General features: G+C 40.2%; 1 protein-coding gene across 2 annotated transcripts; it reads right to left on the bottom strand.

The window, feature by feature from the left end:
- Positions 1 to 3,046: 3,046 nt before the first annotated feature.
- Positions 3,047 to 27,596, bottom strand: atp6v0e1 (ATPase H+ transporting V0 subunit e1). 2 transcript variants are annotated; one of them, XR_013548089.1, is made up of 5 exons: positions 27,443 to 27,596; positions 26,377 to 26,424; positions 9,852 to 9,978; positions 9,691 to 9,739; positions 3,047 to 5,068 (listed from the first exon to the last, which is right to left on the bottom strand). XR_013548089.1 is itself a non-coding variant. In XM_078411600.1 (4 exons), exons 1-3 carry the CDS (start codon positions 27,544 to 27,546, stop codon positions 9,885 to 9,887), a joined length of 246 nt encoding a protein of 81 aa, XP_078267726.1. In that variant the 5' UTR covers positions 27,547 to 27,596; the 3' UTR covers positions 3,052 to 5,068; positions 9,852 to 9,884. The 2 variants fall into 2 exon arrangements, 1 of the variants encoding a protein (XP_078267726.1); XM_078411600.1 differs by lacking the exon at positions 9,691 to 9,739 and having other exon boundaries at positions 3,052 to 5,068.
- Between the last annotated feature and the right edge of the window lie 3 nt (positions 27,597 to 27,599).

Here is a 27,599-nt window from a genome sequence, read left to right as displayed (position 1 = left end):
TTAAACCTTCACACTATTGGCTTTTCCAAAGCCATAATTTTGTCCTTCTATGATTCCTCATAGTTTGCTGTCAATTTTCTGTTTGTAATATGCCTGCAAAGCATTTGCAAATATTTTTTATTATATTATGGATGCTATATAAATGGAAGTTATTAGTTCAGAACCTGTGGCCATTACATCAATCCATGATTATTGGAAAAAAAACAATATTTGCTAATCAACTTAATGAGAAAACAATTTCCTGCCTCCTGAGCCCCCAGCTGGAGAGGTTATTTTTGCTTTGATTTTCTATCCAAATTTTCTCCTGTTATTTTAAGGTTCAGGAGCTAACAGCAGCATGAAAGCCTCAACAGTCAATTCAATAAATATTCACGTTAGAAAGAACTGAGTGGGGGCAGACATATTAAGACAGGAAATAATAAGGGAGACCACACTTTAATAATGCCCACTTCTGACTTAATGAAATTAAGTAAAATGGTCACTAAAAACAAAATGTGGTAAATTACGCTACCCACATTTAAAATACTATTAATTTTAGTGCAAAAATGTAATGCAGGTAGTTTATATACATTTAGGTTTATTTAACAAGCAGTAAAAAGTGTGTTTTGCAGACAAACTTGCCTCAAATCTAATTTAGATTTTCCTTTAATCAATTTTAAGATTTTATACTGTAATGGCTTTATATGGAACAAAATGCTTAACATAGATGTACTTTGATTAAGACAAATCAGAACGTGATCATTGTGTTGTTTGCAGATTCTACTGAGGTTCAGTTGGAATCTGCCCAAAGGTTATTGTATAAAAGAATAGTATTTTCCAATCCTACAGTAGTAACCTATCATAGCACACTGTGTTGCAGCATTCACGTGGATATTGACATAATTGAAATCAAATGTATACTCAAAGTGGGTTTATGCAAAATGACCAATTACAAACTTTTCTCTGGTAATAGCTCTGACCACATTGGCACTAATGCTCTTCTTCCATGATGACAGTCAACTACTTTCAGGAATTTCCTGCCCAAATCTTTCCATTTCCATTTTTTAATGTTATCTACTCCCCTACTAAGATTTTTGCCTGGAGCACCATAGGATTATTTTTTGTAAACATAATTTCACAAGTTCATTTTACTGAAGGACCAGAGCTGGTTTTCCATGGAAATAATGGGTAATTGAGCAAATTCTGTTTTACATTTTAATCCATAGTGTAGAATGGAATATTTCCTGTCAACGGAATAACTACCATGTGGCAGATAAAATCTCCCCAAAATTTCCTTCAGAGATATTGAGATGGTGCTTCAATGTTACCTTAGTGTTTTAATCCTTCATAGTACAATGGAAACAATGGCATTTTTTTACACTTGAAGAATAGTCCAGGAGCATATTCAAATCCAATAAATCCATCTTTTCAAAGTGAGATCAAAATATTCCCAATTCTCACTCCAACATTATACATAGCAGGAACAGGAGTTCTCTCTGGATGTTCTCCCTCTAGCAAGTGTACTCTCATGGAACATCTGCATAGAATCATGGACACTGTTAGACAAAAGAGATTTTTATTTGACCACTACATTCGTAATGCAGACTTCTGTGGGGATAGAAAATTAATGTATTAGGTCAACAATCTTTCAACAGAACTTCTGATCAAAGGTCATCAGTCTAAAACTGATTCTTTACCTCTCTATGAATGCAGCCCAAATTGATTACAGATTGAAACTCTAATCCAGCCTCCTTTTGACCTGATGCCAATCACAGAAACTGCCCCCAATCATCTTCCTCTGGGCAGGAGAATTGAAGTATATACGACACACCGGGTCGCACAAGGGATCCAAGAACTACCCACATTGCAGTTTGTGTAATACTGTCACCTGAGATTGCAAAAGTTGTGCTATGGATTAGTACAGTTTATTTAATTTTAGCTCTAATTAATTAGTTCAGATCTGCACTACAGATTCAAAATATGTTGAACCACAGGTTCAGCCTGTATTTCTATTTTTTTTCAGATTTCTAGTAAGTGTTTACCTTTTTAGATTTTTACTTGTACTGTTAGCAGTTTTTGAAAGTTTTGTTCTAATCCATTCCTGCAACCCGAGATCTTCAACTTCCACTTTGGATGTCATTCTCTACACAGGTCTAAAGCCATTCCTACCCATCTATATACTAAAACTCTTGTTTGTTTGTTCACGATAGCACAACAATTTTAGGACCACCTTACTCACTATCGTCCCTTTGGTGCTAATGGAAGAAGTTTCATTGGAATCGGTGTTATATTTTTAAAGTTATTCACATTTTCAGTCAATTGTAAATCTGTGGAATTCCCAGCCTCAGAAGGCAGTGGAGGCCAATTCTCTGAATGCTTTCAAGAGAGCTAGATAGAGCTCTTAAGGATAGCAGAGTCAGGGGGTATGGGGAGAAGGCAGGAATGGGGTACTGATTGAGAATGATCAGCCATGATCACAGTGCTGGCTCGAAGGGCCGAATGGCCTACTCTTGCACCTATTGTCTAACATTACTCAGCATACATTTTTGGTTAAATTTCCAGTTAAAAGGGCTGAATGGCCTACTCCTGCACCTATTGTGTAAATCTATCTCGGAGGGAGGGAGGGGGCTGGGGGGGGAGAGGGTGCTGCACCAATGCAGGAGAAGGTTTGGCCCAACAGGTCCACTTGGTCTAGTCACTACTAATCCCTGGGCTACTGTTTGTCAACTACTCTAGCAGAAACTGTTTGGTACTTATTCCAAATCATTTAGTAATTTTGAAATATCAGTTGTCCTTAGTCATTCATATGAAGAGGTCTTTCCTCATAACTACAGCTTGCCAGAAAATGTTGCCAACAACGAACTGCCAGGCTCACGTCTGAACCAGATGGTAAGTTTGAAAACAACTTTTCCAGATCCAAGTCCGACTTTTCCAGAGTTGCTGTACAAAGCCAATGCAGTCCAAAACAGCAAGGGCCTGTGCAGAGTCTTCAGGTCAAATTGATCATCTGGTGTGCCAGAACATATCTCACCCATGAAACAGCACGTGGGGGGGGGGGGGGGGGGGGGGGGGGGGGACGACTTGACAGTTGGCTAACCCCTCATCTTGTCAAATTTGCAAAAAAGATTTTGAACGTTCAATTGTCAGGGACATTCACGACTACTAAAAGGATCAATCCATCATAAATTCAACTTTTTTTTTCTAGTAAAAACCTTCAATAGCATTAAATGTAATCATTTCAGAAACAAAGTTAATTATGTTATAGCTCTGGCAGATTCCCTAGCACATTTACATTCTATCACAGTAAGCTCAGAATTTCCCCCACATTAGTGCACTTGGACTAATTATAAAGCTCTTGGTGCTGTTGTCTCACAGCTCCAAGGACCCAGTTGCAATCGTGACTTCAGGTGCTGTCAGTGCAGAGTTTGCACATTCTTCCTGTGGGCACATAGATTTCCTCTGAGTGCTCCAATTTTCCTCCCTCATGCTACAAAGGGCTGTTAAGTTAATCAGCTACAATATAAACCCCTAGTGCAAGTTAATGTTGAATTGAATGGTAAATAGAAGATGGGAGAGAGGGAGAGGGGGGAGAGAGGGGGGGAGGGGGGAGAGAGGGGGTGAGGGGGGAGAGAGGGGGGGAGAGAAGCTGCAGGAGCACAGGGAAACAAAGGGAGGAATGAGATTGTTTCTCCTCCCATTAAAAGATGTCAAAGAGCTGCCAGCAAGTACAGGACTTCTGCATGTATGTAAATCCCACATCTAGCAACACTTAAAAAATGTACCAAACTGCAAACGGCAAGTTTTTACTGGCTCAGATGTCTTTTAACAAAATGCCCAGAAATGTACATAACATTTTAACTGCAATCTTGTCAATGGCTTGCACAAGTAAGTTTGGTTTTCTATTTAAAGCTTTCTTTGTTGGAGGCTGCAAATTTGTACTTGCTAAGTGACCACTACATCTCAGTGTAACAAATTTTATCTTGCATATATTTAATCATTTGAAAGAAAACAGCAATTCAGGAAATATTTCCTTTTCAACATCATCAGATAAGATCTAATTTCTTTACCTCAATGTGCTTATGCCTGCTAGATTTTAAATTGAAATAATTCCTCATGCTTATGTCCAATTTAACCTTTTTATTAATATTTAATCTTATAATTTTTTGCTGTAGTTTTCTCCATATATTGAACTTCACATGAGCAAGATTAGCAAATTTACTGTTTAAACCCAAACACTACTGCAAATAACATACCAGGTGTTATTCCAAGTACAGAATTGATGCTACTCTAGCAATAATTTAAATCATGAGCCCTAAACATAGAACAAGTAAGAACGTGATTTTTTTAAAATCCTCAGACAAATTACAAGTTACTTTTCATTCCACAGCAAGGCCACTTGCTGAATGTTTATATACGACAAAGTTAATGATTTCAAGTTTACTTTTACATGCCTCATCTGAATAGGCTTTTGCCCCCAAAAACTGTCAAATTGTTTACAAACAACATAAACATTAATATAATTTCTCAGTTAAACTCAATTAATTTCTTAAATGCAGGATTTGGCACTTGCACATTATGTCAATGCAAGGATAATGTATAACTATTTAATATAGAGAGGAGGCAGTGGAGTGTATTGTTAAGAATTTATTACATTGTTTGATATTTAAAGTGGTTTTATAGTAAAATCAAAATTTGCAAAATATTAATTGGTTCTGTTTTCATAAGGCAATTATGCAATTAGATTGGTACAAAAATATCACAAAATCATTATTTGTTTGATACAGAACATTATTTCCAGTCAGTTCTATTTTGTTTTAAATCTTTGGTATAAATGTTGTAAAAGATAAGCTCAAAATTCTTAGTTGTAATCTAATTGTGTTGACAACAAAGTTGCTGCTAAACATTCATACTTGTTAGTTTTATTACTTCAACTGCCAAGTATCATCTATTCCAGTTCACACATAAATCAGAATGCTGAATTCAAATTGATCCATGCTGTTGAATGCTGTTTGGAAAAGTTCCCAGTTTTATGTTACTCAGATGCAGAAGAAATAATCATTTGTAGTTTTTAAAAAGGTATTTTCGTTCTCTGTAAAGGAAAAACAGTGCATAAAATGTGAGCAAGATTCCACCAGACATATTTTCATAGATGAACATACAGTTAATGAATTTTTAGTGGCATTTGAAAAAGTGGCTCGACATTCAAAAGCAAACCAAAAATTGTCACAGCTACTTCCAGAATAGCAACAATGACCACAAGTCTCAAATGACCAACTCCCATTTGTAAAGTCAAACATTTTCAGCAATATTAAGATGATTGAACATGAAGGATAACAAAATTCCATAACTGAATTAAATCCAGTGCATGGTTTCTAATATAATGCAAGGGGGATTATGGATTTATTGCTGCCTGGCAATAACATACCCCAATTACTTAGAAATCTTTAATTTATGCAAGTACAACTCAATTGAAATTTTGGTGCAGTTTTCATTACCACTTTGAGTCAATTTTAACATGTACCAGAGTGTACAAGTGGATACATGTAAAAAATATTTAATCTCCCAAACTGTGGGTAATGTTCACCAACACCTAGATAATCGACTAGAGCAAAAGATAATTCAGCTAATTCTCAACATTAACTGGAGGGGGACCAACGTTCTGGCAGGCAGGTTTGCTAGTGCTACACATGTGGGTTAAACTAAATAGTGGGGGAGGGGGGGGGGGGGGGAAGGGGTTCACAAATTGGGAATATAAAGATGGAGTTAAAGGGGAAATGATTACAGGAAAAGTTGCAAAAGACTCCCGAATTAATTGGAAGGAAAGTTCGAGAAGGTATAAGAGAGTAAGGTCAGGGCCAATAGTGAACGACCGGTGTGAGAGGGGAGATGAATACCGAAGTTAAAGTGTTGTATTTGAATACGAAGTATAAAAAATAAAGTGGATGCGCTTGAGGCTCAGTTAGATATTGGCAAGTATGATGTAGTGGGAATTACAGGGACATGGCTGCAAGAGGACCAGAGCTGGGAGTTGAATGTTCAGGGGTATAGGACCTATCAAAAAGACAGACAGGTGGACAGAGGGGGGTGGGGTCACTCTGTTGGTAAGGAATGATATTTAGTCCCTTGCCAGTGGTGACATTGAATCAGGAGATGTAGAATCAGTATGGACAGAACTGAGGAATTGTAAGGGTAAAAAGACCCTAATGGGAGTTATCTACAGGCCCCCAAACAGTAGCCTGGATATAGGGTGCAAGTTGAATCAAGAGTTAAAATTGGCATGTCGCAAAGGTAATGCTACAGTGGTTATGGGAGATTTCAACATGGAGGTAGACTGGGAAAATCAGCTTAGTAAAGGACCCCAAGAAAGGGAGTTTGTGGAGTGCCTCTGAGATGGATTCTTAGAGCAGCTTGTACTGGAGCCTACCAGGGAGAAGGCAATTCTGGATTTAGTGTTGTATAATGAACCGGATCTGATAAGGGAACTCAAGGTAAAAGTGCCATTAGGAGGTAGTGATCATAATATGATAAGTTTTAATCTACAATTTGAGAGGGAGAAGGGAAAATCGGAAGTGTCAGTATTGCAGTTGAGCAAGGGGGACTATGGAGGCATGAGAGAGGAGCTGGCCAGAGTTGACTGGAAAGAGACCCTAGCAGGGAAGTAGGTGGAACAACAATGGCAGGTATTTCTGCGAATAATGCAGAAGGTGGAGGATCAGTTCATTCCAAATTGGAAGAAAATTTCCAAGGGGAGTAAGAGATGACCATGGCAGACAAGGGAAGCCAAGGACAGTATAAAACTAAAAGAGAATTATAACATAGCAAAGATGAGCGGGAAGCCAGAGGATTGGGACTCTTTTAAAGAGCAACAGACGATAACTAAAAAGGCAATACGGGGAGAAAAGATGAGGTACGAAGGCAAGCTAACCAAGAATATAAAGGAGGTTAGTAAAAGCTTCTTTAGGTATGTGAAGAGGAAATAAATAGTTAAGACAAATGTGGGTCCCTTGAAGACAGAAGCAGGTGAATTTATTATGGGGAACAAGGAAATGGCAGACGAGTTGAACAGGTACTTTAGATCTGTCTTCACTAAGGAAGACACAATCTCCCAGATGTACTAGTGGACAGAGGTCCGAGGGTACGGAGGAACTGAAGGAAATTCACATTAGGCAGGAAATGGTGTTGGGTAGACTGATGGGACTGAACACTGATAAATCCCCAGGACCTAATGGTCTGCATCCCAGGGTTCTTAAGAAAGTGGCTCTAGAAATCGTGGACGCGTTGGTGATCATTTTCCAATGTTATATAGATTCAGGATCAGTTCCCATGGATTGGAGGGGAGCTAATGTTATCCCACTTTTTAAGAGAGAAAACGGGAAATTATAGACAAGTTAGCCTGACATCAGTGGTGGGTAAGATGCTGGAGTCAATTATAAAAGAAGAAACTGGGGAACATTTTGGATAGCAGTAACAGGATCGTTCCGAGTCAGCATGGATTTACGAAGGGGAAATCATGCTTGACTAATCTTCGGGATTTTTTTTGAGGATGTAACTAGGAAAATGGACAAGGGAGAGCCAGTGGATGTAGTGTACCTGGACTTTCAAAAAGCCTTTGATAAGGTCCCACATGGGAGATTAGTGGGCAAAATTAGAGCACATGGTATTGGGGATAGGGTACTGGCATGGATAGAAAATTGGTTGGCAGACAGGAAACAAAGAGTAGGGATTAATGGGTCCCTTTCAGAATGGCAGGCAGTGACTAGTGGGGTACCGCAAGGCTTGGTGCTGGGACCGCAGCCATTTACAATATACATTAATGACTTAGATGGAGGGATTAAAAGTAACATTAGCAAATTTGCTGATGACACAAAGCTGGGTGGCAGTGTGAAGTGTGAGGAGGATGCTATGAGGATGCAGGGTGACTTGGACAGGTTGTGTGAGTGGGCAGATGCATGGCAGATGCAGTTTAATGTGGATAAATGTGAGGTTATCCACTTTGGCGGTAAGAACAGGTAGGCAGATTATTATCTGAATGGTGCCAAGTTAGGAAAAAGGGAAGTACCAAGAGATCTTGGTGTCCTGTTCATCAGTCACTGAAAGTAAGCATGCAGGTACAGCAGGCAGTGAAGAAAGCTAAAGGCATGTTGGCCTTCATGACAAGAGGAGTTGAGTATAGAAGCAAAGAGGTCCTTCTGCAGTTGTACAGGGCCCTAGTGAGGCCACACCTGGAATACTGTATGCAGTTTTGGTCTCCAAATTTGAGGAAGAACATTCTTGCTATTGATGGATTGCATCATAGGTTCACTAGGTTAATTCCTGGAATGGCAGGACTGCCGTATGTTGAAAGACTGGAGCGACTGGGCTTGTATACAGTGGAATTTAGAAGGATGAGAGGAGATCTTATTGAAACATATAAGATTAAGGGATTGGACACGCTAGAGGCAGGAAACATGTTCCCAATGTTGGAGGAATCCAGAACCAGGTGCCACAGTTTAAGAATAAGGGGCAGGCCATTTTGAACAGAGATGAGGAAGAACTTTTTCACTAAGAGTTGTAAATCTGTGGAATCCTCTGCCTCAGAATACAGTGGACTCCAATTCTCTGGATGCTTTCAAGAGAGAGTTAGATAGAGCTCTTAATGATAGCAGAGTCAGTGGGTATGGGAAGAGGGCAGGAATGGGGCAGATTGTGAATGATCAGCCATGATCACATTGAATGGTGGTGTTGGCTCGAAGGGCCGAATGGACTACTCTTGCACCTATTGTCTAACATTACTCAGCATACATTTTTGGTTCAATTTCCAGCTAATTAATAAACATTGCTGAAAAAAATTAATGTGGCTGACAAGTATTCATTTTGTATTGTCAAAAGCATATTTTGTTTGACAAGCTTTTTGATGTAGACAAAACTGAAAATGAAATGCAGTTATCTGGAGGATGATTTCATGCAGGTTATTGTTATCCACATTATTAGTTCTCACACATTCATTTACTCTTCCACACATGGCTAAATCAAAACCACAAACATGTTAAGAGTGGAAACCAGAGGCAAAGCTAAAACTGTTATAACCCACAGTTATAATTGATGAAAAAGATTGCATTCTTGATTCATGAAAATAGTACCAGAGAGAAAGATGCAATAATGAAGGAGGACTTGAAGCTGTTCCTTCCTCTCACCACCAAGAATTGTTTCATTATTTGTAAAATGTTCTAGGATTCAGCAATTGAAGAGTGGGATGGGGGCAAGACTGCAGTGAAAAACTAGCACAAACCAGAACACCCTGCTTTAGTAGTGGGCTTTTCTAACCAGGTAATTGCTCTGACCCAACAAATCTTTAGCAGTGAACATAATTTTTTGACATCCACATGCTCTTTGCTACAATTAATTTCTCTCTCATACCTAGAGCCCTCCCCTGTCAGCCCTATACCACACCCTCCATTCCCTGCACTTTTCTCCTCCGCCCCATCGCCTTTGTCATTACTAGGCTACAGCCAGCTGTGCTCACAATGTACAATCAAACAAATCAGGTTATCACTTTCATGCTCTATTTTAGTTATGCTATTCAGCAAAACAAAGCTACAATTTCACAGCCCACAGTTGAGATTATTTCATTTCTGTTCTTTCTAAACTATGCAATGGCTTACAAGGATCCACATTAGTCTGAAACCTTAATTTGGTTTTCAATTTGAGTGCAAATAGTTTTATTTTAAATACCTGACATGTTAGGTTCCGCCCAAACAAATAACTGGGTAATCTGCCAGTCCTTAAAACAAATGTCAAGGTCATTACTCTGCTCAGAAATATTATTATTGTACACACTGAAGCTACACTAAAACAAAGAATTTATATTGTGTAAATTCCTCAAAAAAGCTCACCTCTTCTCCACAAAACGGGTTTTGCTGATGAATTCAAGGCCACTGGTAAAACAAGTACCAGACCGTATCGTTTTTTAACTGTGGACCAAATAGAGGATTCAACTGGGACAGGATTGCAATTAGCCAGCTGCAAAATAAAAGAAGATCTAGCTGAGAAGGATCTCTATTCCAACCTTTAATTACATAAAAAATCTGAAAACAACAAAGGTAATATTCACGATTTGTCTCCAGTTGGCAGAATGACATAACAGACAACTTATCACACATTAAGTTGCAGCGTTTTAAATGGTTTGTCTTTTAATGAAATTAAATCATTGCCTTAAAAAAAAATCACTAGCAATACAGAAATCCAGCAATACATAAATATTGATTGTTCACTCTTCAGATATATAAGCTTTAATAGGGAATAATGTGGTTTATGGTCCGATATCTTTTGTTCATTGCCCAGATGTCATATGATCAAAGCAGATGTTACACAATATTGCTGATAATAGACATCGAAGTGAACTGCAAGTAGAGGGTTTAGGTACAATGTTTACAAGCTCATGAGAATGAAATAAATCAGTTGAGTCACCAATGGTCCCACTCAGGGATATCAAGTTCATGACCACGTGCAAATAAATGTCAAAATGGACAGAACACCTGTTCCATGACACTACTTTTTAACATAACAGCATGGCACCTGCACAAGGCTGTAAACAGGTCACGTGGAAGCAGTTAGTATGGTTTATGTTGCTGTCAAATCTTTGATTTATTATTCACTATCTTATTAGGTTTATATAATTCAAAACTTCACAATAAAAGAGTAGAGCAAACTAATTAAAGAACACTCAGCTAAGGTCAAGGTATGTGCAGTTACCATCCAAACTACACATTTAAATCTGTCGGTATATTTTAGCTATATTGCTTGGACTCACCACAATGTCGTCAGATTGTCATCTAGGGTCCAGCCCGCAACAGGCTACAATAACAGGATGGGGCTAGACATAATCTGCAAGTAGGATGTCAGAGCCAGAATTGGAAAGGGATTGACGCATTCTGGTCAATTTTTGGTGTGTCTAAAGGGACCATTAACAAAGAACAATCTTTTTTTTTTTAAAGCAGGAAGTTAATTTGATGTTTTAGTAGGTCAAATCTTGTGTAGTTATCAATTATAACATCATTTCAGTCTTGCGAGGCAATATTTGCTGGTTTGGAAAGTACCTCCACAATTGCTGTTAATTTTTCAGAGGGCATATATAGTCTACATAGGAAGATCTGCTGCTCCTTTACCAAAAGGATAGCTGGAGCCTTTACAATAATTCATAGTCTTTCAGTCTATTTGCGAGGTGCTAGATGACAAATCGACCAAGCTGATTTGTCGAATGCAATCTCACATCATGTTAGAATTTACACTGAATCTTTGGGTTGCTCATCCAGCAACTTGAGCGAGCCACCATGTAAATTTTATTCCTTGCGTATACAATATCCATCAATAAAATATGGTGTACTATGAATTGAGGCAAATGCAGAGATAAGAACTAAGTTGAGGATGTGAATAGCTTGAGATTCAGACACAAAAAGGCTAGTGTAGAATATTCATTTGAATTCCGTATCTTGTTGAAAGAGGGAAAGAATGAGAATTAAAATGAGAATATATCATTCAGTTAGATTTTCATTTAGCTGATTTGTGTTTGCTGATTTCACCAATGGATATGATAAATAGGATAATTGGCAGAATTGAAAGATTATGTCCTGCACAAGTTCACTTGTGATGTGGTTCTAGAACTAAACAATCTAAATTCACTCATTTGGGACCAGAGGGAAGAGTGGCATGTAAGGGATGCATACCAGTAAAGTCACTTTCAAAAAAGGAAAGGACACTAGGACTCCTCATACAGGATACCCCAAAGTGCTTTACTGTGGAAGAAAACAAATGGAAAGGAAATAAGTTGTACACTGGAATGACCCACAAACACCAACAAGGCAAAAGACCAAGAGAATAGCTGAATAGCTGTGGAATCTTTCAGAGCTGTCAATGCTTTATGAGAAAACCAAACAATTAATACACAGTTCATACAACATTGCATTGAATTGCTTGCCTGAGAAGACATTTACGTCTCAACCTCAGTCAAAAGACAGGTATTCAACTAATGCAACCAAAGATAACAGGCAAAAGAGAAACAATGTGCTGTGCACACCAGACAAGTAATAATCACTATTAGCCCTGCATGTCATTAAAATGTGGGAACAAAGGTATGACTAGGACTAAGGCATCTTACCTCTCACACAATAATTGCATAAACAATTAACCACAGATGCTGGAATCTTAAACAAAACAAACTGTTTGTGGTCAGGCAACATCTTTAAAAGGAATGGATGGGTGACATTTCAGGTCAGGATCTATCTTCAGCACGGCAAGTTTTATGGATAAGGTGAGGGGGGTAAGTGAGAAAGGCTAGGGGTGAAAAGGAGACAAACGGGTGCTAGATAATGAGAGGAATTAAATATAAAGCCGGAGGGAGGGATGTGGGAAGGTCAGGGGAGGAGAGGAACGAGCTGGAATAAAGGGGAAAGGAGAAATCAAAACTTAGATTTGGGAGATGAGTGTACGAAGGAGCAGAAGAATCAAGGTGATGGGGGAATGGCAGAAAGGAGGGTTGGGAAATGGTGGGAGAAATGGATGCACACTGGGCTGGGAGGCATGGGAAAAAAAAAAGATACAAGGTAGTATTACTCGAATGCAGAGAATTCAATGTTCCTGTGGGTTGCAAGGTACCCAAATCCAATACGAGATGCTGTTTCTCCAGTTTGTGGGTGGCCTCACTCTGGCAATGGAAGAGGCCAAGGACACAAAGGCCGACATGGGAATGGAGGGGTTAAATGGTTAGCCAACGGGAGATCCCACAGCCCTTGGCGGACAGAGCGCCAGTGTTCGCTGAAACAGTCACCCTGTCAAGATGATGCAAAGGAGGCCACATTGGAAACCCCGAATGTTGGAAGAGGTGCACGTGAACCCATGTCTCACATGGAAGAGCTACCAGAGTCCGTTGATGGATGCAAGAGAGGTGATGTAGGGTCAGGTATTACATTCCGTGGTTGCAAGGAAAAGTACCTGGGGACGCGTTGGGTGGGATGGGATGAGTGAACAAGGGAGTGGTCTATATGGAAAGGTGTGGGGTCAGGAAGATGCCACTAGGGGTGGATTCACATTGAACTTGGGGGAAGTGTCAGTGAATGTGTTGCATGCAGAGGATGGTGGGGTGAAAGGCCAGGACTTGGGGAACACTATACTTGTTCCGTCTGGGAGCAGAGGGAGTAAGAATGGCACTATGAGACACAGGTGACATGAATGAGGGCTCCATCTGCAATAGCAAGGAAGAAAACTACTGCAGACAAAGGACATCTTGGGATGTCTACTGTGGAAAGCCTTATCCTGGGAGCAGATGTGGCAGGAATGGAGAAATTGAGAGTTAGGTGTGGCATCCTGTCAATAGGGAGGGTGGGAGGTGTAATCAATGTAACATTCATATCTACATATGTGCTGCACTTGATATACAATAAGTAGAATAACAATAAGTATGATCTTTCATATACTTTAAATCCAGTAGCGTGCAGAACAAAAGACCATTCTTTCACAGCAGATCAGAGAAATAAGTGCATGGTATGCCTGGCTTCCTGTGAACCACAGGACAAGAACAGAACATAGGTGGTTGGTTGCAACAGCAACATCAGAATCCAAATGAGGGAACAAAATGTTAAGAATTCATTGATGAATAAAGAGGAAGTCTGCCCAGAATCTAGACCATTTCCTAAATTACATATCGACTAACAGACTGTTCAACAAAAGTGCCTTTCATTTTTGGTTTACAACAGCCATTGTGTGCTTCTCAAATAACCCATTGTTATGCTTTTCTCACTCTCACATTTTATCATAAATTGTCCCATACAAGTCACATTAGCTTCCCCCCCCCCCCCCCAAATAACCCATTTACAGAAGAATTGCACAAAGAAAATCATTGTTTTAACCTTACTCAGAAGGAAATTAAAGAAACCTTGCCTTTTGTAACATTGCTCATTCCAGCCCAAGCCCATCCTCCAATGTCAATAGGAATACAGGATTCGGGTATTACATAGTGATTTTATTTCAAAAACCCAGAATACCAGTAGTTTTCTTAATCTTGAAGGAACTTCAGCATTTCTGTGTTACATCTTAGCTATCCTCTTCTGAGTGACCTACTGTATGACCTCGCATTGCAGTTTCTCACTTGTACTTTCATTAATCCAATTTTCACATTCCATGTGTAACTTTACAGTTGGCAACCATCCCTTAAATTGATATCATTATGCTTTGAAGTTTCCTTCTATCCCTTCAGCATTCCTAATGACTTTCCATCTTGCTAGCCTCCCTTTGTCAATCTTTTTTGCAGTCCTTACCAAAATTTTGATCATCCTAATATCTAACTGTCTGCTTCTGCACCCGAGTTTTCAGCACTTTTGTTTTGCCATTTCTCTCTTGGTTCATCTATGATGCACACACCTATTTATTTCCACCCAGATTTTATCACCCACTTCAGATTTGCACCTGAAAAATATCTGATCTATCTTCTGCTTGCAGAGCATGTTATGCAAATTGCATTTGTTAATTATTTTCACTCTGATGCTACTTTGGTGTGACCAGAGAAAATGTTTGAAGTCGCCAGTTACAAACCTATTGAAAACCTCATTGTATTTTTCTTCTCAAGGCGTTTGTTTAGTCTGTTTGTTAATAAGAGTGCACCCAGGTACTTAAATGCATTAGGCAACTAATAAGATATTCTAAAGTGTGTCACAGGAGTAACATTCAATAATTATACAGTTAAATAGTACAGATGACTGCATTATTAAATGGCGCTGGCTAGCGAGGCTGGAGGGGGATCCACCGCCGGGGATGTGCACACATTATCAGTGTCCGAGCACGATGTGAGGAGGGCTCTGACGCGTGTGAACACGAGGAAAGCTGGAGGCCCAGATGGTATATCTGGGCGAGTACTAAAGTTTTGTGCTACCCAGCTTGCTCCAGTGCTCACCACAATATTTAACCTCTCCTTGGCAATATTTAACCTCTCCATGGTCCCTGCATGCTTCAAAAATGCATTATTGTACCGGTGCCAAAGAATGCCTCTCCAGCTTGTTTAAATGACTACCGACCGGTGGCCCTCACCTCGGTTGTCATGAAATGCTTTGAGAGACTAATCAAGAAGCACATCTGTGCCCTCCTTCCTCGCAACATGGACCCACTACAGTTCGCATACCGTCCGAACAGGTCCACGGATGATGCGGTCTCTCTCTCTCATCTGGACAGCCAGAAGCGGGGCTATGTGAGGATGCTGTTCATTGACTTTAGTTCAGCTTTCAATACCATAGTCCGCACCAGACTGGCTGAGATGCTGCTGGAACTAGGGCTTAGCACTCCTCTGTGTGCCTGGGTCCTGGACTTTCTCACCACCAGGTCCCAAGTGGTCAGGATGGGGGAACACACATCTAGCCCCCTCACCCTAAACATAGGATCCCCCCAGGGTTGCGTCCTTAGCCCCCTACTGTACTCCCTGTACACACATGACTGTGTGGCCAGGTTCAGCTCAAACTCCATCATCAAGTTTGCTGATGACACTGTGGTGGTAGGCCGTATCTCCGACAACGATGAGAAGGCCTACCGGGAGGAGGTGACTGATCTGGCACTCTGGTGGGGCCTCCTCTTGAATGTCAAAAAAACTAAGGAGCTGATTGTGGACTTTAGAAGGGCTCAACATCCAAGGACATACACGCCACTGGAAACAAATGGGTCTACTGTGGATAGGGTGAGCAGTTTTAAATACCTGGGTTTTAAATCCACATCAAAGAGGATCTGACATGGACAACACACATTGCCGCACTGGTGGGTAAGGCAAAGCAACGCCATTACCACCTTAGACAGCTGAGGAAATTCAGAGTGTCTCTGAGGATCCTTCAATGCTTCTACTTTGGGGCTGTAGAGAGCATCCCGTCCGGCAACATCACAGTCTGGTTTGGGAACAGCTCTGCCCAGGACAGAAAGGCCCTGCAGAGAGTAGTGCGTTCGGCAGAACGCACCATGGGAACTACACTCGCCTCCCTGCAAGACCTATACATCAGGAGGTGTAGATCGAGAGCAAGCAAGATTATGAGCCACCCCAGCAACAGACTGTTCCAGCTGCTACGGCCAGGCAAGCGCCTCCGCTGTCACGCTGTGAAAACGGAGAGGATGAGACGGAGTTTCTTCCCACAGGCCATCAGGACTGTTAACTATTATTACTCCAGGGACTAAATTTTGTCTTTTCTGTATTAACTTTAATTTATATGCTGTAACTGTAATTTATTTTTGTTGCACAATTCGCAGGCCTTGCCACTTTCATTTCACTGCGCATCGTGTACGTGTATGTGACAAATAAACTTGACTTGACTACCTCTACATTGTTCAATTGGAAGTATGGACTATTTACCCTGGTGCCACTTTCCTGCAATATCCCTGCATATCTTGCCTTTTGAAAGTGTAACTACATTATCAAAAATGCCATTTTGTCAAACATGATTCTCCCAACATAAATCCTTGTTAAAAATGCCCTAATAAAAAATATGCCAAGTGAGATTACGTTTTTATTTGACTGCAACTCGACCTTCACTTCCTATACGGAAATGTATCAGTCTTGAATACACTCAGCACCTCGACAGCTCTATTGTGAAGGGATTCACTGAAGAAATTCCACATTTCTAGCCTGATCAGTCAACTATTTTGAGACTATTCAAGATACCATTGCCAGGGGGAAAATATAACAAAGAACACAAAAACCAAAGAATTATTTATTCCCCTTTTGTCCGTTAACCAATTCTCAATCCATATGAGGACATTGCAAGGGGCCAAGGGGTGGGGTAATGTAATTTTGTTTCAACTCTCTGGCATCATATAGAAAGCCTTCTGAAAGTGCAATGCACCAAATCCACTGGTTCACCACCATCTATCTATTCCATTCCTTACAACTTCAAAAAATTTCCACTCGTTAGTCGAACATGATTTCCCCAATATAAATCATCATCATTGGTCCAAAAACGCTCACCAAATCCACCCAAAACTTCATCCTCAACATTGATGGTCTCCCAGTATCCACCTCACCTCACATCCGGAATCTTGGAATCATCCTTGATCAAACCCTCTCCTTCGACAAACACATCAAACACATCACAAAGACAGCCTTCTTCCACCTCAAAAACATTGCCCGTCTCCGTCCATCCCTCTCCTCCACAGCTGCAGAAACCCTCATCCACGCCTTCATCACCTCCCGTCTGGACTACTGCAACAGCCTCCTCTATGGCGCACCCTCAAAAATCATCAATAAACTTCAATGCATTCAAAACTCCGCTGCCCGTCTACTCACACACACCTCGATCCGTGACCATATCACCCCCGTACTTTATAAACTCCACTGGCTCCCCATCCCCCAGAGAATCCAGTACAAAATCCTCCTCATAACCTACAAAGCCCTCCATAACCTGGCCCCATCCTACCTGACCGACCTCCTCCACATGCACACTCCCACCTGCACCCTCCGCTCTGCCGCTGCCAATCTCCTATCCCCCCACATCCGGACCAAACTCAGATCCTGGGGGGACAGGGCTTTCTCCATCGCTGCTCCCACCCTATGGAACTCACTACCCCAAACCGTTAGAGACTCCTCCACACTCACCACATTCAAAACATCGCTGAAGTCTCACCTGTTCAGTACTGCCTTCAACCACTGAAGGTCACCTCACCTTCTGTCTCCTTTCTCTGTTCATTTATTTATTTACTTATTTATCTATTTATTCATTTCCCTATGTTCTCAAAATCTCTGTAAAGCGTCTTTGAGTATATGAAAAGCGCTATATAAATAAAATGCATTATTATTATTATTTATAAATCAATATTAACAATCCTATTATTTTCCATGTGCCCTAATTATCACTTCCTGGGTAAGAGATACCAGCATTTTCCTTCCACCTGATGTCAGGCTAACTGGCTTTTGGTTTTCTGTTTTCACTGTCCATTCCTTTCTTAAATAGTGGGATTACATCTTCTAATCAAGAGGAACTGCATTTGAACTGTAGCATTTTTGGAACATGAAAACTCATAACTCACCATACATTTCTTTCAGGATAAAAATCATCAGGTCCTGGGGAATTGTCAACATTTGTTAATTTTTCTAATTCCATTTGTTCTATAAAAGGTGATTTATTTCAGTTCCTACTTGTTCCCTATTATTTCCAGGGGCATTTCTGTTTTTGTGTCCAAAAACCTGTTTAATTTCTCTACCATTTCTTAATTCCTCGATACAACCTCGACCTCCATGTGTCAGTAACTTCAATTATTTTGTTTACATAATTGTTGAGCTAGGTTGAAAATTGTTGGGGGGAAATAAATTCCGTACCAATTAGAAATTCACAAGTGCAAAGAAATGAAAGGTGGTATGATTGATCATCGGGGAAATACAACTAAAATGGGGGCAGGAGACACCAGCCATGTGGGAAAATTCTCAAATATTGTAGCAACAATAAGTTTAGATTAAGAGCAGCCAAAACCCATTTATGTAACCAGGTTTCCCACTCTAAGTCAGATTTGAGAGAAATTCCTTAACCAGAGTCATTGATCATTTCTAAGTGTTAGTAGGATTTCTGCTTCATGTTTGCAACATAGTGCAGAGGTCAACTTGTAAGCTTGTCAAATAAAGTTGTATTTATATCTTATGTAGATTGCAAATTCAGTAATCAAATTTAAGCTCAAAGTACTGGATCAATTTCAGAAATTCAAAAGAATATGAACAAATATTTATTCTTTGAACAAGTTGTGGGCCAAAGGGTCTGTTCCTGCACTAGACTGTTCTAAGTATTTTAATGTATGCATTATTTAATGTGTTTTTTAAAAAAAATTCCCATGTTGGTACAATTAAGAATCAACATTTTTAAAAAGTACTTGTAATAAAGAACAAGGTAATTATACAGATTTTCTTCTGTACTACATTACAAGAAGAAAACCTGACTTACAGCCAATTCAGACCCAGATAAAGCTAGCTGGATTTAAAGGTAGCTGGCTTCCTTGTTAAAAGTGGTTTGTGTTTTACTAAGGTCAAGAATCTAACAGATCAGTTATTAACTTTTGTTTGAATGTAATAAAGGAAAAAGTATTATTCTTTCAGAGTAGCACCGTGACTAGTTACACTTCATAAACGACTCAACCTAACGACAACCTTCATATTGTCTCAACCCAACATTAACTTTGCACAAATGAAACTAATGAATTCAGTCTGAAGATGGGTCCCGAACCGAGGCATCACCTATCCATGTTCTCCAGGGTCCCACCCAACCCACGGTTATTCTAGCACTGTACTTTTTAAAAATGTTGATTCTTAATTAATTCCTGAAGCTTACATTGGGCTTTCTTGGAACAGAGTAGGAGCTACATGTTAAAATGCAAATAGGATGAACTAACGTGGCAAACTATTGGAAGGTTAGGGTTACTCTTGCAAAATGAAGAGATTTTTAAAATAGGTCTTCCAATTTGCTTCTGACTTCTCCAATGTAGAGAATACCATGTTGCAAATGCATTCAACAGGTTGGAAGTAGTTATTGGCCACAGACGTATTCTTATGGAGGCAAATAAAATCCACAAATGTAAGTAACACAGATGAACATGCGAAAGTAAGAGCAGGGTGGAAATTGGGAGAAATTACGACAATCAAGTACTATAAGAGATTTGGTTTGGAATTTCTGTTGCACACACCAGTTTAAGGGCTCAAGTTTAAGATATCTTATAAATAATTGTCTAGTACCAAAGAAAAACAAAGGCCCAAAAAACAAAAATCGAAAGGTGGTGTTAAAAACTTCACTTTCCACCCTATCCACTCAGGATGATCCCAAATATTTAAATCAAGAAATTTCTTGCCCGCATTTGGCCCATGTCCCTCCAAACCTTTCCCATCTATGTACCTGTCCAAATACCTGTCAAATGTCATCATTGTACCTGCCTCTACCACTTCCTCTGGCAGCTTATTCCATATATCTATTATCCTTCATGTGTGAAAAAATTGGCCCTCACATCCCTTTCAAGTCTTTCCCCTCTCATGTCAAGCCCAAGTACCTCCAGTTTTAGACTTTCCTATGCTGGGGAAAAAGACAGTGGCTTTCCTCTTATCTATTATGTCCAGCGATGCCCCTCATGATTTTATAAACCTCCGAAGTCTCACCTCAATCTCCTATCCTAACCTATGACTAATCTTTCAGGTCTGTACCATATCTTGATTATGCTGAGCAACTGAGACATCACAAAGTCTGGAGAGAGATTATTGGCTATGTGCAGAAATGTCTTCTTATCTAAACCCCAAATAGTCAACCATTTATTTTTGGACTGAGCCTGGCTCTGGACATACATTCCAAAGAAGGATACATGATCTCTGCATCAACATTGCCAAACTCTAAAAAAAATGACCTTTCAATTTCTTCCAATTTCTACAACCAAATCACTTCCTTTGGACTGCACTATTTAATAAGAGATTTTGCATCAAGTGTCGAGACAAAATTTCAAAGGAATGCATAGAGAGATGTTCCCATCCTCCTCTGAAAACAATAAAAAATAAGGATGAATAATAAAAATTTGCATTTTCTTCCCATCGTTGGAGAAATCTAAATATTTTATTTTATCTGTGACGAAGCTGTCCCCTCCTTTCTCACCGTAAACAGGTCTACTGAAATATTGTTGTCTAAAATCTAACCTGACAAAATATCAATACTTCATCCTGATTAGTATAATAGAATCATTTATAAAATCTGCCAGTTTTTACAAGAAACACATGCACAAATATTTTCAATTTCATCTATGATTTACTGTATTAATTTTTCATGTTCATAAGTTATAGGAGCAGAATTAGGCCATTTGGCCCATTGTCTACTACATCATTCAATAACGACTGATCTATCTTTCCCTTAACCCCATTCTTCTTCTCTCCCCATAACCCCCGACACCCTTACTAATCAAGAATCTATCAATCTCAACCTTAAAAATATCCATTGACATGGCCTCCACAGCCACCTGTGGCAACAAATTCACTTCTCTCAAAATAAAGAAATTCCTCCTTGTCTCCTTTCGAAAGGCACATTCTTTTATTGTGAGGCTATGGCCTCGTCCTAGACTCTTCACTAATCCTGATTAGTATAATAAATAGAATAATTTATGAAGTTAATATAAAATTGATATCTGCCTTAGAGGTAGGTGTGCCTCAACACTTAAATGCCTTAGAGGATTTAAGTTTAAAGAAATTCAAGTTCCATACAATAAATATCACTTTTTTAAAACAGACCTCTAAATTGTGCTGAAGACAGAAAAATGGGCAAACAAAAACTCCACTTTGACTTACTTAATTCCCTGGGTGCTATACATTCAGCTGCCATAAGAAAGATGTTCTGCATAGTTGTTTTTGAAAGTCATGTGCGAATGTTGATTGCTCAATGAGTATTTTTTTTAAATCAAATATTTCTCATTTTAATTTTCTCTGTCCACTTGAACTCGTATTGATTAGAAATCAACAGACAAGTTCAACGGAGGCATCGTATATTTTCTAACAATTTGGCTGACAATGTTGGAATGAAAACATTTTTTTAAATCAAAAAAGAGTTATGAACACTTGATCATTGTCTGTACAAACACAGCTATTTTGACATTATCTCTTTATGCTTTGTGTGCCTTGCTATTCCATTTCAATGGTTAACTTTCAGATGTAAAAAAAGTAACAAAATTATCATGAAGCATGCAATATTAATACATTTGGCTAAATTGCTTGCCAACTTTTCTGTATTCTGCACAATTAAAAGGAACAAAATTCAAAGGATATTATAATGAAATGGCCAGTAGCTAACAGGAAATTGGATTAAAAAGGGCAAAATTACAAAACTGAGAACCAATCAAGTCCCACCCACTTGTTCCTCATTCATTACTTTCAGGAAGTGACAATGGAACCATTAAGTGATACCATTGAAAATAATTGCAAGAATCTGTAAGAATACGGTCAGGTCTGCAATTACCCTGTGACTCATTACATTGGTTTTGTTCCTCCACTCCACTCTGCCCTCTGTTGGTGTTCCTGCAGGAATGAAATTGCCCATGGCTGCCAGCGAACACTAATATTGGAGTTAGGAAATGTATGCCAAACATCAGAACATAGTTAGATTTAATTCGATTGAAGTCTACCTCAACAGGGGAACTGTTTTGACAAAGGACAGTTCTCCCTGGAAGGAATTCTAAATACCACCTTGTACTCAACATTGACTTCTGAATTCCAAAACTTAAGTAATTAATTTTTTAGATTTAGATTTAGAGATACAGCGCGGAAACAGGCCCTTCGGCCCACCGGGTCCGTGCCGCCCAGCGATCCCCGCACATTAACACTATCCTACACACACCAGGGACAATTTTTTAAAAACATGTGCCCAGCTAATTAACCTACATACCTGTACGTCTTTGGAGTGTGGAAACCGAAGATCTCGGCGAAAACCCATGCAAGTCACGGGGAGAACGTATAAACTCTGTACAGACGGCGCTCGTAGTCAGGATCGAACCCGAGTCTCCGGCGCTGCATTAGCTGAAAGGCAGCAACTCTACCGCTGCGCCACCGTGCCACAAAGCTAACAGCAATTTCACCATTTCCAAATGGGGCTCATGAAAGAAATTGCTGTTTATTTCATATTTAATGAAAACACACATACAATTTGATATACTTAAAACAAAGAGGCTGTTCACAGATTTCACAATCCAACTTATCCCAACATTGAAACAGAAGAAAATTATCAGTCTGAAGAGACTCGACCCAAAGCGTCACCCATTCCTTCTCTCCAGAGATGCTGCCTGTTCCGTTGAGTCACTCCAGCATTTTGTGTCTACCTTCGAACAAAATTATACCTCAGTTTAACAAACCTAACTAGTAGAAATCTGCATAAGCTGCAGATCAGTATTGTTGATTGACACAAAAAGCTGGAGTGAATCAGCGGGACAGACAGCATCTCTGGAGAGAAGGAATGGGTGACGTTTCGGGTCAAGACCCTTCAGTATTGTTGATCTAACGACCAACTTAAATATTTCACAAAATCCTGTTTACAGAGCAAATCTTTTCTAGTTGAACACTTAATGCAATACTCTAGATTCAAGGTTACCATACAATGCTTATAATCAGAACAGAAATTTCAGCAACCCAACCCGAAATATTTTCAGTTTTAGTTCTATTTTAGCAGATTGGAAATATTTGCAATTAACATTACACAATCTCTTTCCTGTGCAATCAAATGAATTGGGAATAATAACTTGACTTGTAGCCGCAAAGCAGTTTTAATTGTTACCAGACTACCCGTGGAACCGTTGGGTTCTCGTGACGCCAGCGATCTCATCTTATATTGTCATTTGTGAGCGGAGCACCAAGGCACATACTTGGCCAATAAACTTATTCATTCATATATATATATATATGTACAGTCAAAACAGTACATGAGAGCACAATAATTTGAACAAAACTTGATACTGCACACCGCAGGCGAACCGTGAGTAAGGCGCCCCTAAAATTGTTGCGCTATCGTGTACTGTTTTGGCTGTATTTTCAGTAACATACATATTAAAATAAACTTTTGCATTATTGTCTTCAAGTAAATATATTAGCCATAATCAACATTAAACAAGTATGATTTTCAAAAACAGTAGTCTGTATTTCTACCTTTTCATAAAAGCAATGATTGCCTTCCAAAAGCCAACAGCAACATTTATATACGTAAAAATGTACGTTCATGTACGTAATAATGTCCAAAAGCACTTCAGAAACATCTAAAAAATGTGAATACTGAGCTACACAGAGATATAACAGATGACCAAAGCACATGTCTAAAAGGAAAGCAGAGTAAATTAGAAAAAAAAAATTCAGCTCAGAACATTGACAGTTGAAGACCATGTCACCGATGGAGCAGCAACTAAGATCACATGCACAGGGGAAAAGTGGGGGACACTGTTAAGTCGGGGTAGATGGAGTGGCAAGGCCATTCAGGAAGAGGGAGGTGCTGAGATAGCGCATGCTGGATACAAGCACAAAATTGAACATTTTAATGGAATTACTCAAAGTTTAATGAAACCAGGAAACATGTGAACAGGGAGACTTGATTCCATCACTCCCAGAAAATGGTAGCATGGGTAGATAGGGTGTTGAAAAAGGTATATAGTTTTCAAAACACTGGCCTGGCCAGGCCACACTTGTAGAATTATGTGCAGTTCTATTTGCTATTTGCGATATGAGGAAGGAGGGGATTACAACCTTCATCCTCCTGAACTCCAAGGAATAAAGTCCTAGCCTGCTCAACCTCTTCCTTTCGGTCAGGCCCTTGAGTCCTTGCAAGATCCACGTAAATCTTCTCTGCATCCTTCGCAGCTTGTCAGCATCTTTTCTATCTATATAGCTGTCCAAGTACCTTGAAATATCATTTTAGCCACCTCTATCATTTCCTCAAAGATAGACACAAAATCATGGAGCAACTCAGTGGGTCAGGCAGCATCTTTGGAGAAAAGGAATAGGTGATGTTTTGGGTCAAGACCCTTCTTCAGACTGAGAGTCAGGGGAGAGGGAAACTGAAGGTATGAAAAGGTACAAAACAAATCAGAGCCAGCACCGATGGCCAAAGAGCCCACAACAGTCCTTTGTTGGCTGTGGAGATGGTGATGACGAATGAATACAAACAGACAAACTAGCAGGATGACTAGGGTGGGGAGGGACGGAGTGAGAGGGAATTAAAGGGTTACCAGAAATTAGAGAAATCAATATTCATATCATTAGGCTGTAAGTGCCCAAGTGAAATACAAGGTGCTGTTCCTCCAATTTGCGTGTGGCCTCACTCTGTCAATGGAGGAGGCCCAGGACAAAGGTCAGTATGGGCATGCTAGGGGAGTTTAAATGTTTGGCAAACAGGAGATTGCATAGACCAAGGCAGACTGAGCGAAGGTGGTCAGCAAAACAATCGCCCAGTCTGCGTTTTGTCTTGCTGATATATACGATTCCACACCAAGAGCAACGGATACAGTGGATAAGGTGGAGGAGGTGCAAGTGAACCTCTGCCTCAATGAAAGGACTGTCGGGGTACCTGAATGGAGTTGAGGGAGGAGGTATATGGACAGGCTTTGCATCTCCTGCGGTTGCAGGGGAAAGTACCTGTGGAGGGGGTGGTTTGGGTGGGAATGGATGAGGGGTGATCTTAAAGAGGTGTATAAAATAATGAGAGGAATAGATCGGGTAGATGCACAGAGCCTCTTGCCCAGAGTAAGTGAATGGAAGACCAGAGGACATAGGATTAAGATGAGAGGGAAAAGATTTAATAGGAACCCGAGGGAAAACGTTTTTACACAAAGGGTGGTTGGTGTATAAAACATGCTGCCAGAGGAGTTTGTTGAGGCAGGGACTATCCCAACATTTAAGAAACAGTTAGACATGAATAGGACAGGTCTGGAGGGATATGGGCAAAACACGGGCAAGTGGGACTAGTGTAGCTGGGACATGTTGGCCAGGTTGCGCCAAGGAGCCAGTTTCCACGCTGTATCACTAATTATTGTGCCACAGATCTGGTTGCTGCTCTCCTCTAACAGGATCCAAAATGATGAATACATTTATTGGCCAAGTATGCATATACAAGAAATGTGCCTTGGTGCTCCGCTCACAAATGATAACACAAACATACAGTTAACAATTAAGAATAAAGTATAACCACATCAAAACAATAAGGATACAACATTACGGTCTAAACATGTGGGTGAAAATAAACCAGAGCAAAAAAGAGACTACAGACTTTGGTTATTGAGTAGAACTATCACTCGTGGAAAAAAGCTGTTTTTATGTCTGGCTGTGGCTGCTTTGACAGTCCGGAGTCGCCTTCCAGAGGGAAGTGCTTTGAAGAGTTTGTGGCCAGGGTGAGAGAGGTCAGAGATGATCTTGCCCGCTCGCATCCTGGCCCTTGTAGTGTACAGTATGATATACTTGTCAGTGAGGGGAATAGCAACAGAGTAATCCTGCACTCTCTGCCTACCCCTTCTATCTTTCCTGGTTGTCATCCAGATTCGTTGCAGAACATTCTGACTTGAAAATATATTGCCAGCCCTTCAACAATGGTCTAAATCACAGTAGTACAAGAAGATAACTGCAGATGCTGGTACAAATCGAAGGTATTTATTCACAAAGTGCTGGAGTAACTCAGCAGGTCGCAGCATCTCCCGAGATGCTGCCCGACCTGCTGAGTTACTCCAGCACTTTGTGTCTAAATCACAGTACTCACTTCTCAGCAATGAGTACTTGCACCGAATCAGCAGCAGCTCACCATCACCACCTTCTCAAGGGCAACTAGCAACACCCAGATCTTGACAATTTTAAATGAAAACATCAGTTCTTGAAATACCCTTCAACATAACAATGTTCTTGAAATACCCTTCAGGAGGAATATTGTTGATACTTACAAAAGATAGCAACAAACAGCACTCGTCACCAGCATAGTATTAATGACACTGCGGAAGAGAGAAGATTTTAAACCATCATAAACACATTAAAAGTGTTTTATTTTCTGCCAGAACTTACTAAACAAAATGTTATGCAAAGCTAATTTAGAGTATTTTTGGAACATTTTAATTCTACATGTTTTGCAAAATCAGTTTACCACTTACATTACATTGTGTGCACTATTTACATTGGGTTAAATCCCAGCAAAATTCATTACATTAAAAATGATAATAGACAGAGAATAAGTTGAATTTTTAAATCAGTTATTAAAATATTTAGATCAATTACAGCTTTAATACACAAGGTGCTTATGCAAATACAAAATAACTGCTAGTACTGCTGCGGAAATCAAATTTGACTGCCTAAATTTTAGGTCCACATATTGTACTGCCATTTTAAACACTCTACAAAATGCTCACTCATATACAAAAATAAAAACTGTGACAGAATTCGTTTTAAATCCAACTATAAATAGTTGATCACGTGCTTGGTTTACAACCCCCTGCCCGAAAACCTTCTGTCATCAATATCAAGCAACCATACACATTTCCTCAACGCAGATTTAGTTCTTCCAGACTGCGCACATCAGGAAAGGAGGGCTTCTTTCACTCACTTCTCGCGTACCGATTTCTTGTGCTCTTCTATTGCTTCTATTCTATTGCTTCGGTCTTTTTCCTCCCGCAACTCAGCCTAGCCCTCACATTAGGAGGCATTGCATCAAACTACTTCTGCCTGTCTCATGCACCCCAATTCTCTCCTGTCCCCGGACAGGATCGTCCTTACCCCTCCTCCACTAACACCCCGTGTATCCCCAAACCAGGGATCTCTCTCCTTCACGTACCCCGCTAGTTTGTGCCCGAGGTGCCACCTCCACGTTTCGCCTCTTTTCGGGAGCCCCACAATTTATTCTGTGTCGCAGATCGAGCCGAGAGTGAAGGGCGTCCGAGCCTGTCCCACTGCTGGCCTCCACAGCCCCCATCCCTCTCATCACCCCCTCCCTCCCCCCGAACAACCTTCAAGCCTCACCCTCTATTTGGTCCTTTGGGGATGAACCAAGGCACAACGCCCCCCACAACACCCCAGAACACGGTGAGGACAATGATGGGGACGGTGAGACCGCTGTAACCCATGGCGAACGCACTAGTCCTTCCTGCACTTTCACGCCGCCAGCCCCTCCCAGAAC

This window comes from Rhinoraja longicauda, chromosome 14, assembly GCF_053455715.1.
Source record: "Rhinoraja longicauda isolate Sanriku21f chromosome 14, sRhiLon1.1, whole genome shotgun sequence".
Taxonomy (NCBI): domain Eukaryota; kingdom Metazoa; phylum Chordata; class Chondrichthyes; order Rajiformes; family Arhynchobatidae; genus Rhinoraja; species Rhinoraja longicauda.
The sequence above is the reverse complement of the archived record's forward strand: the minus strand, read 5'-3'. Positions and strand labels throughout refer to the sequence as shown.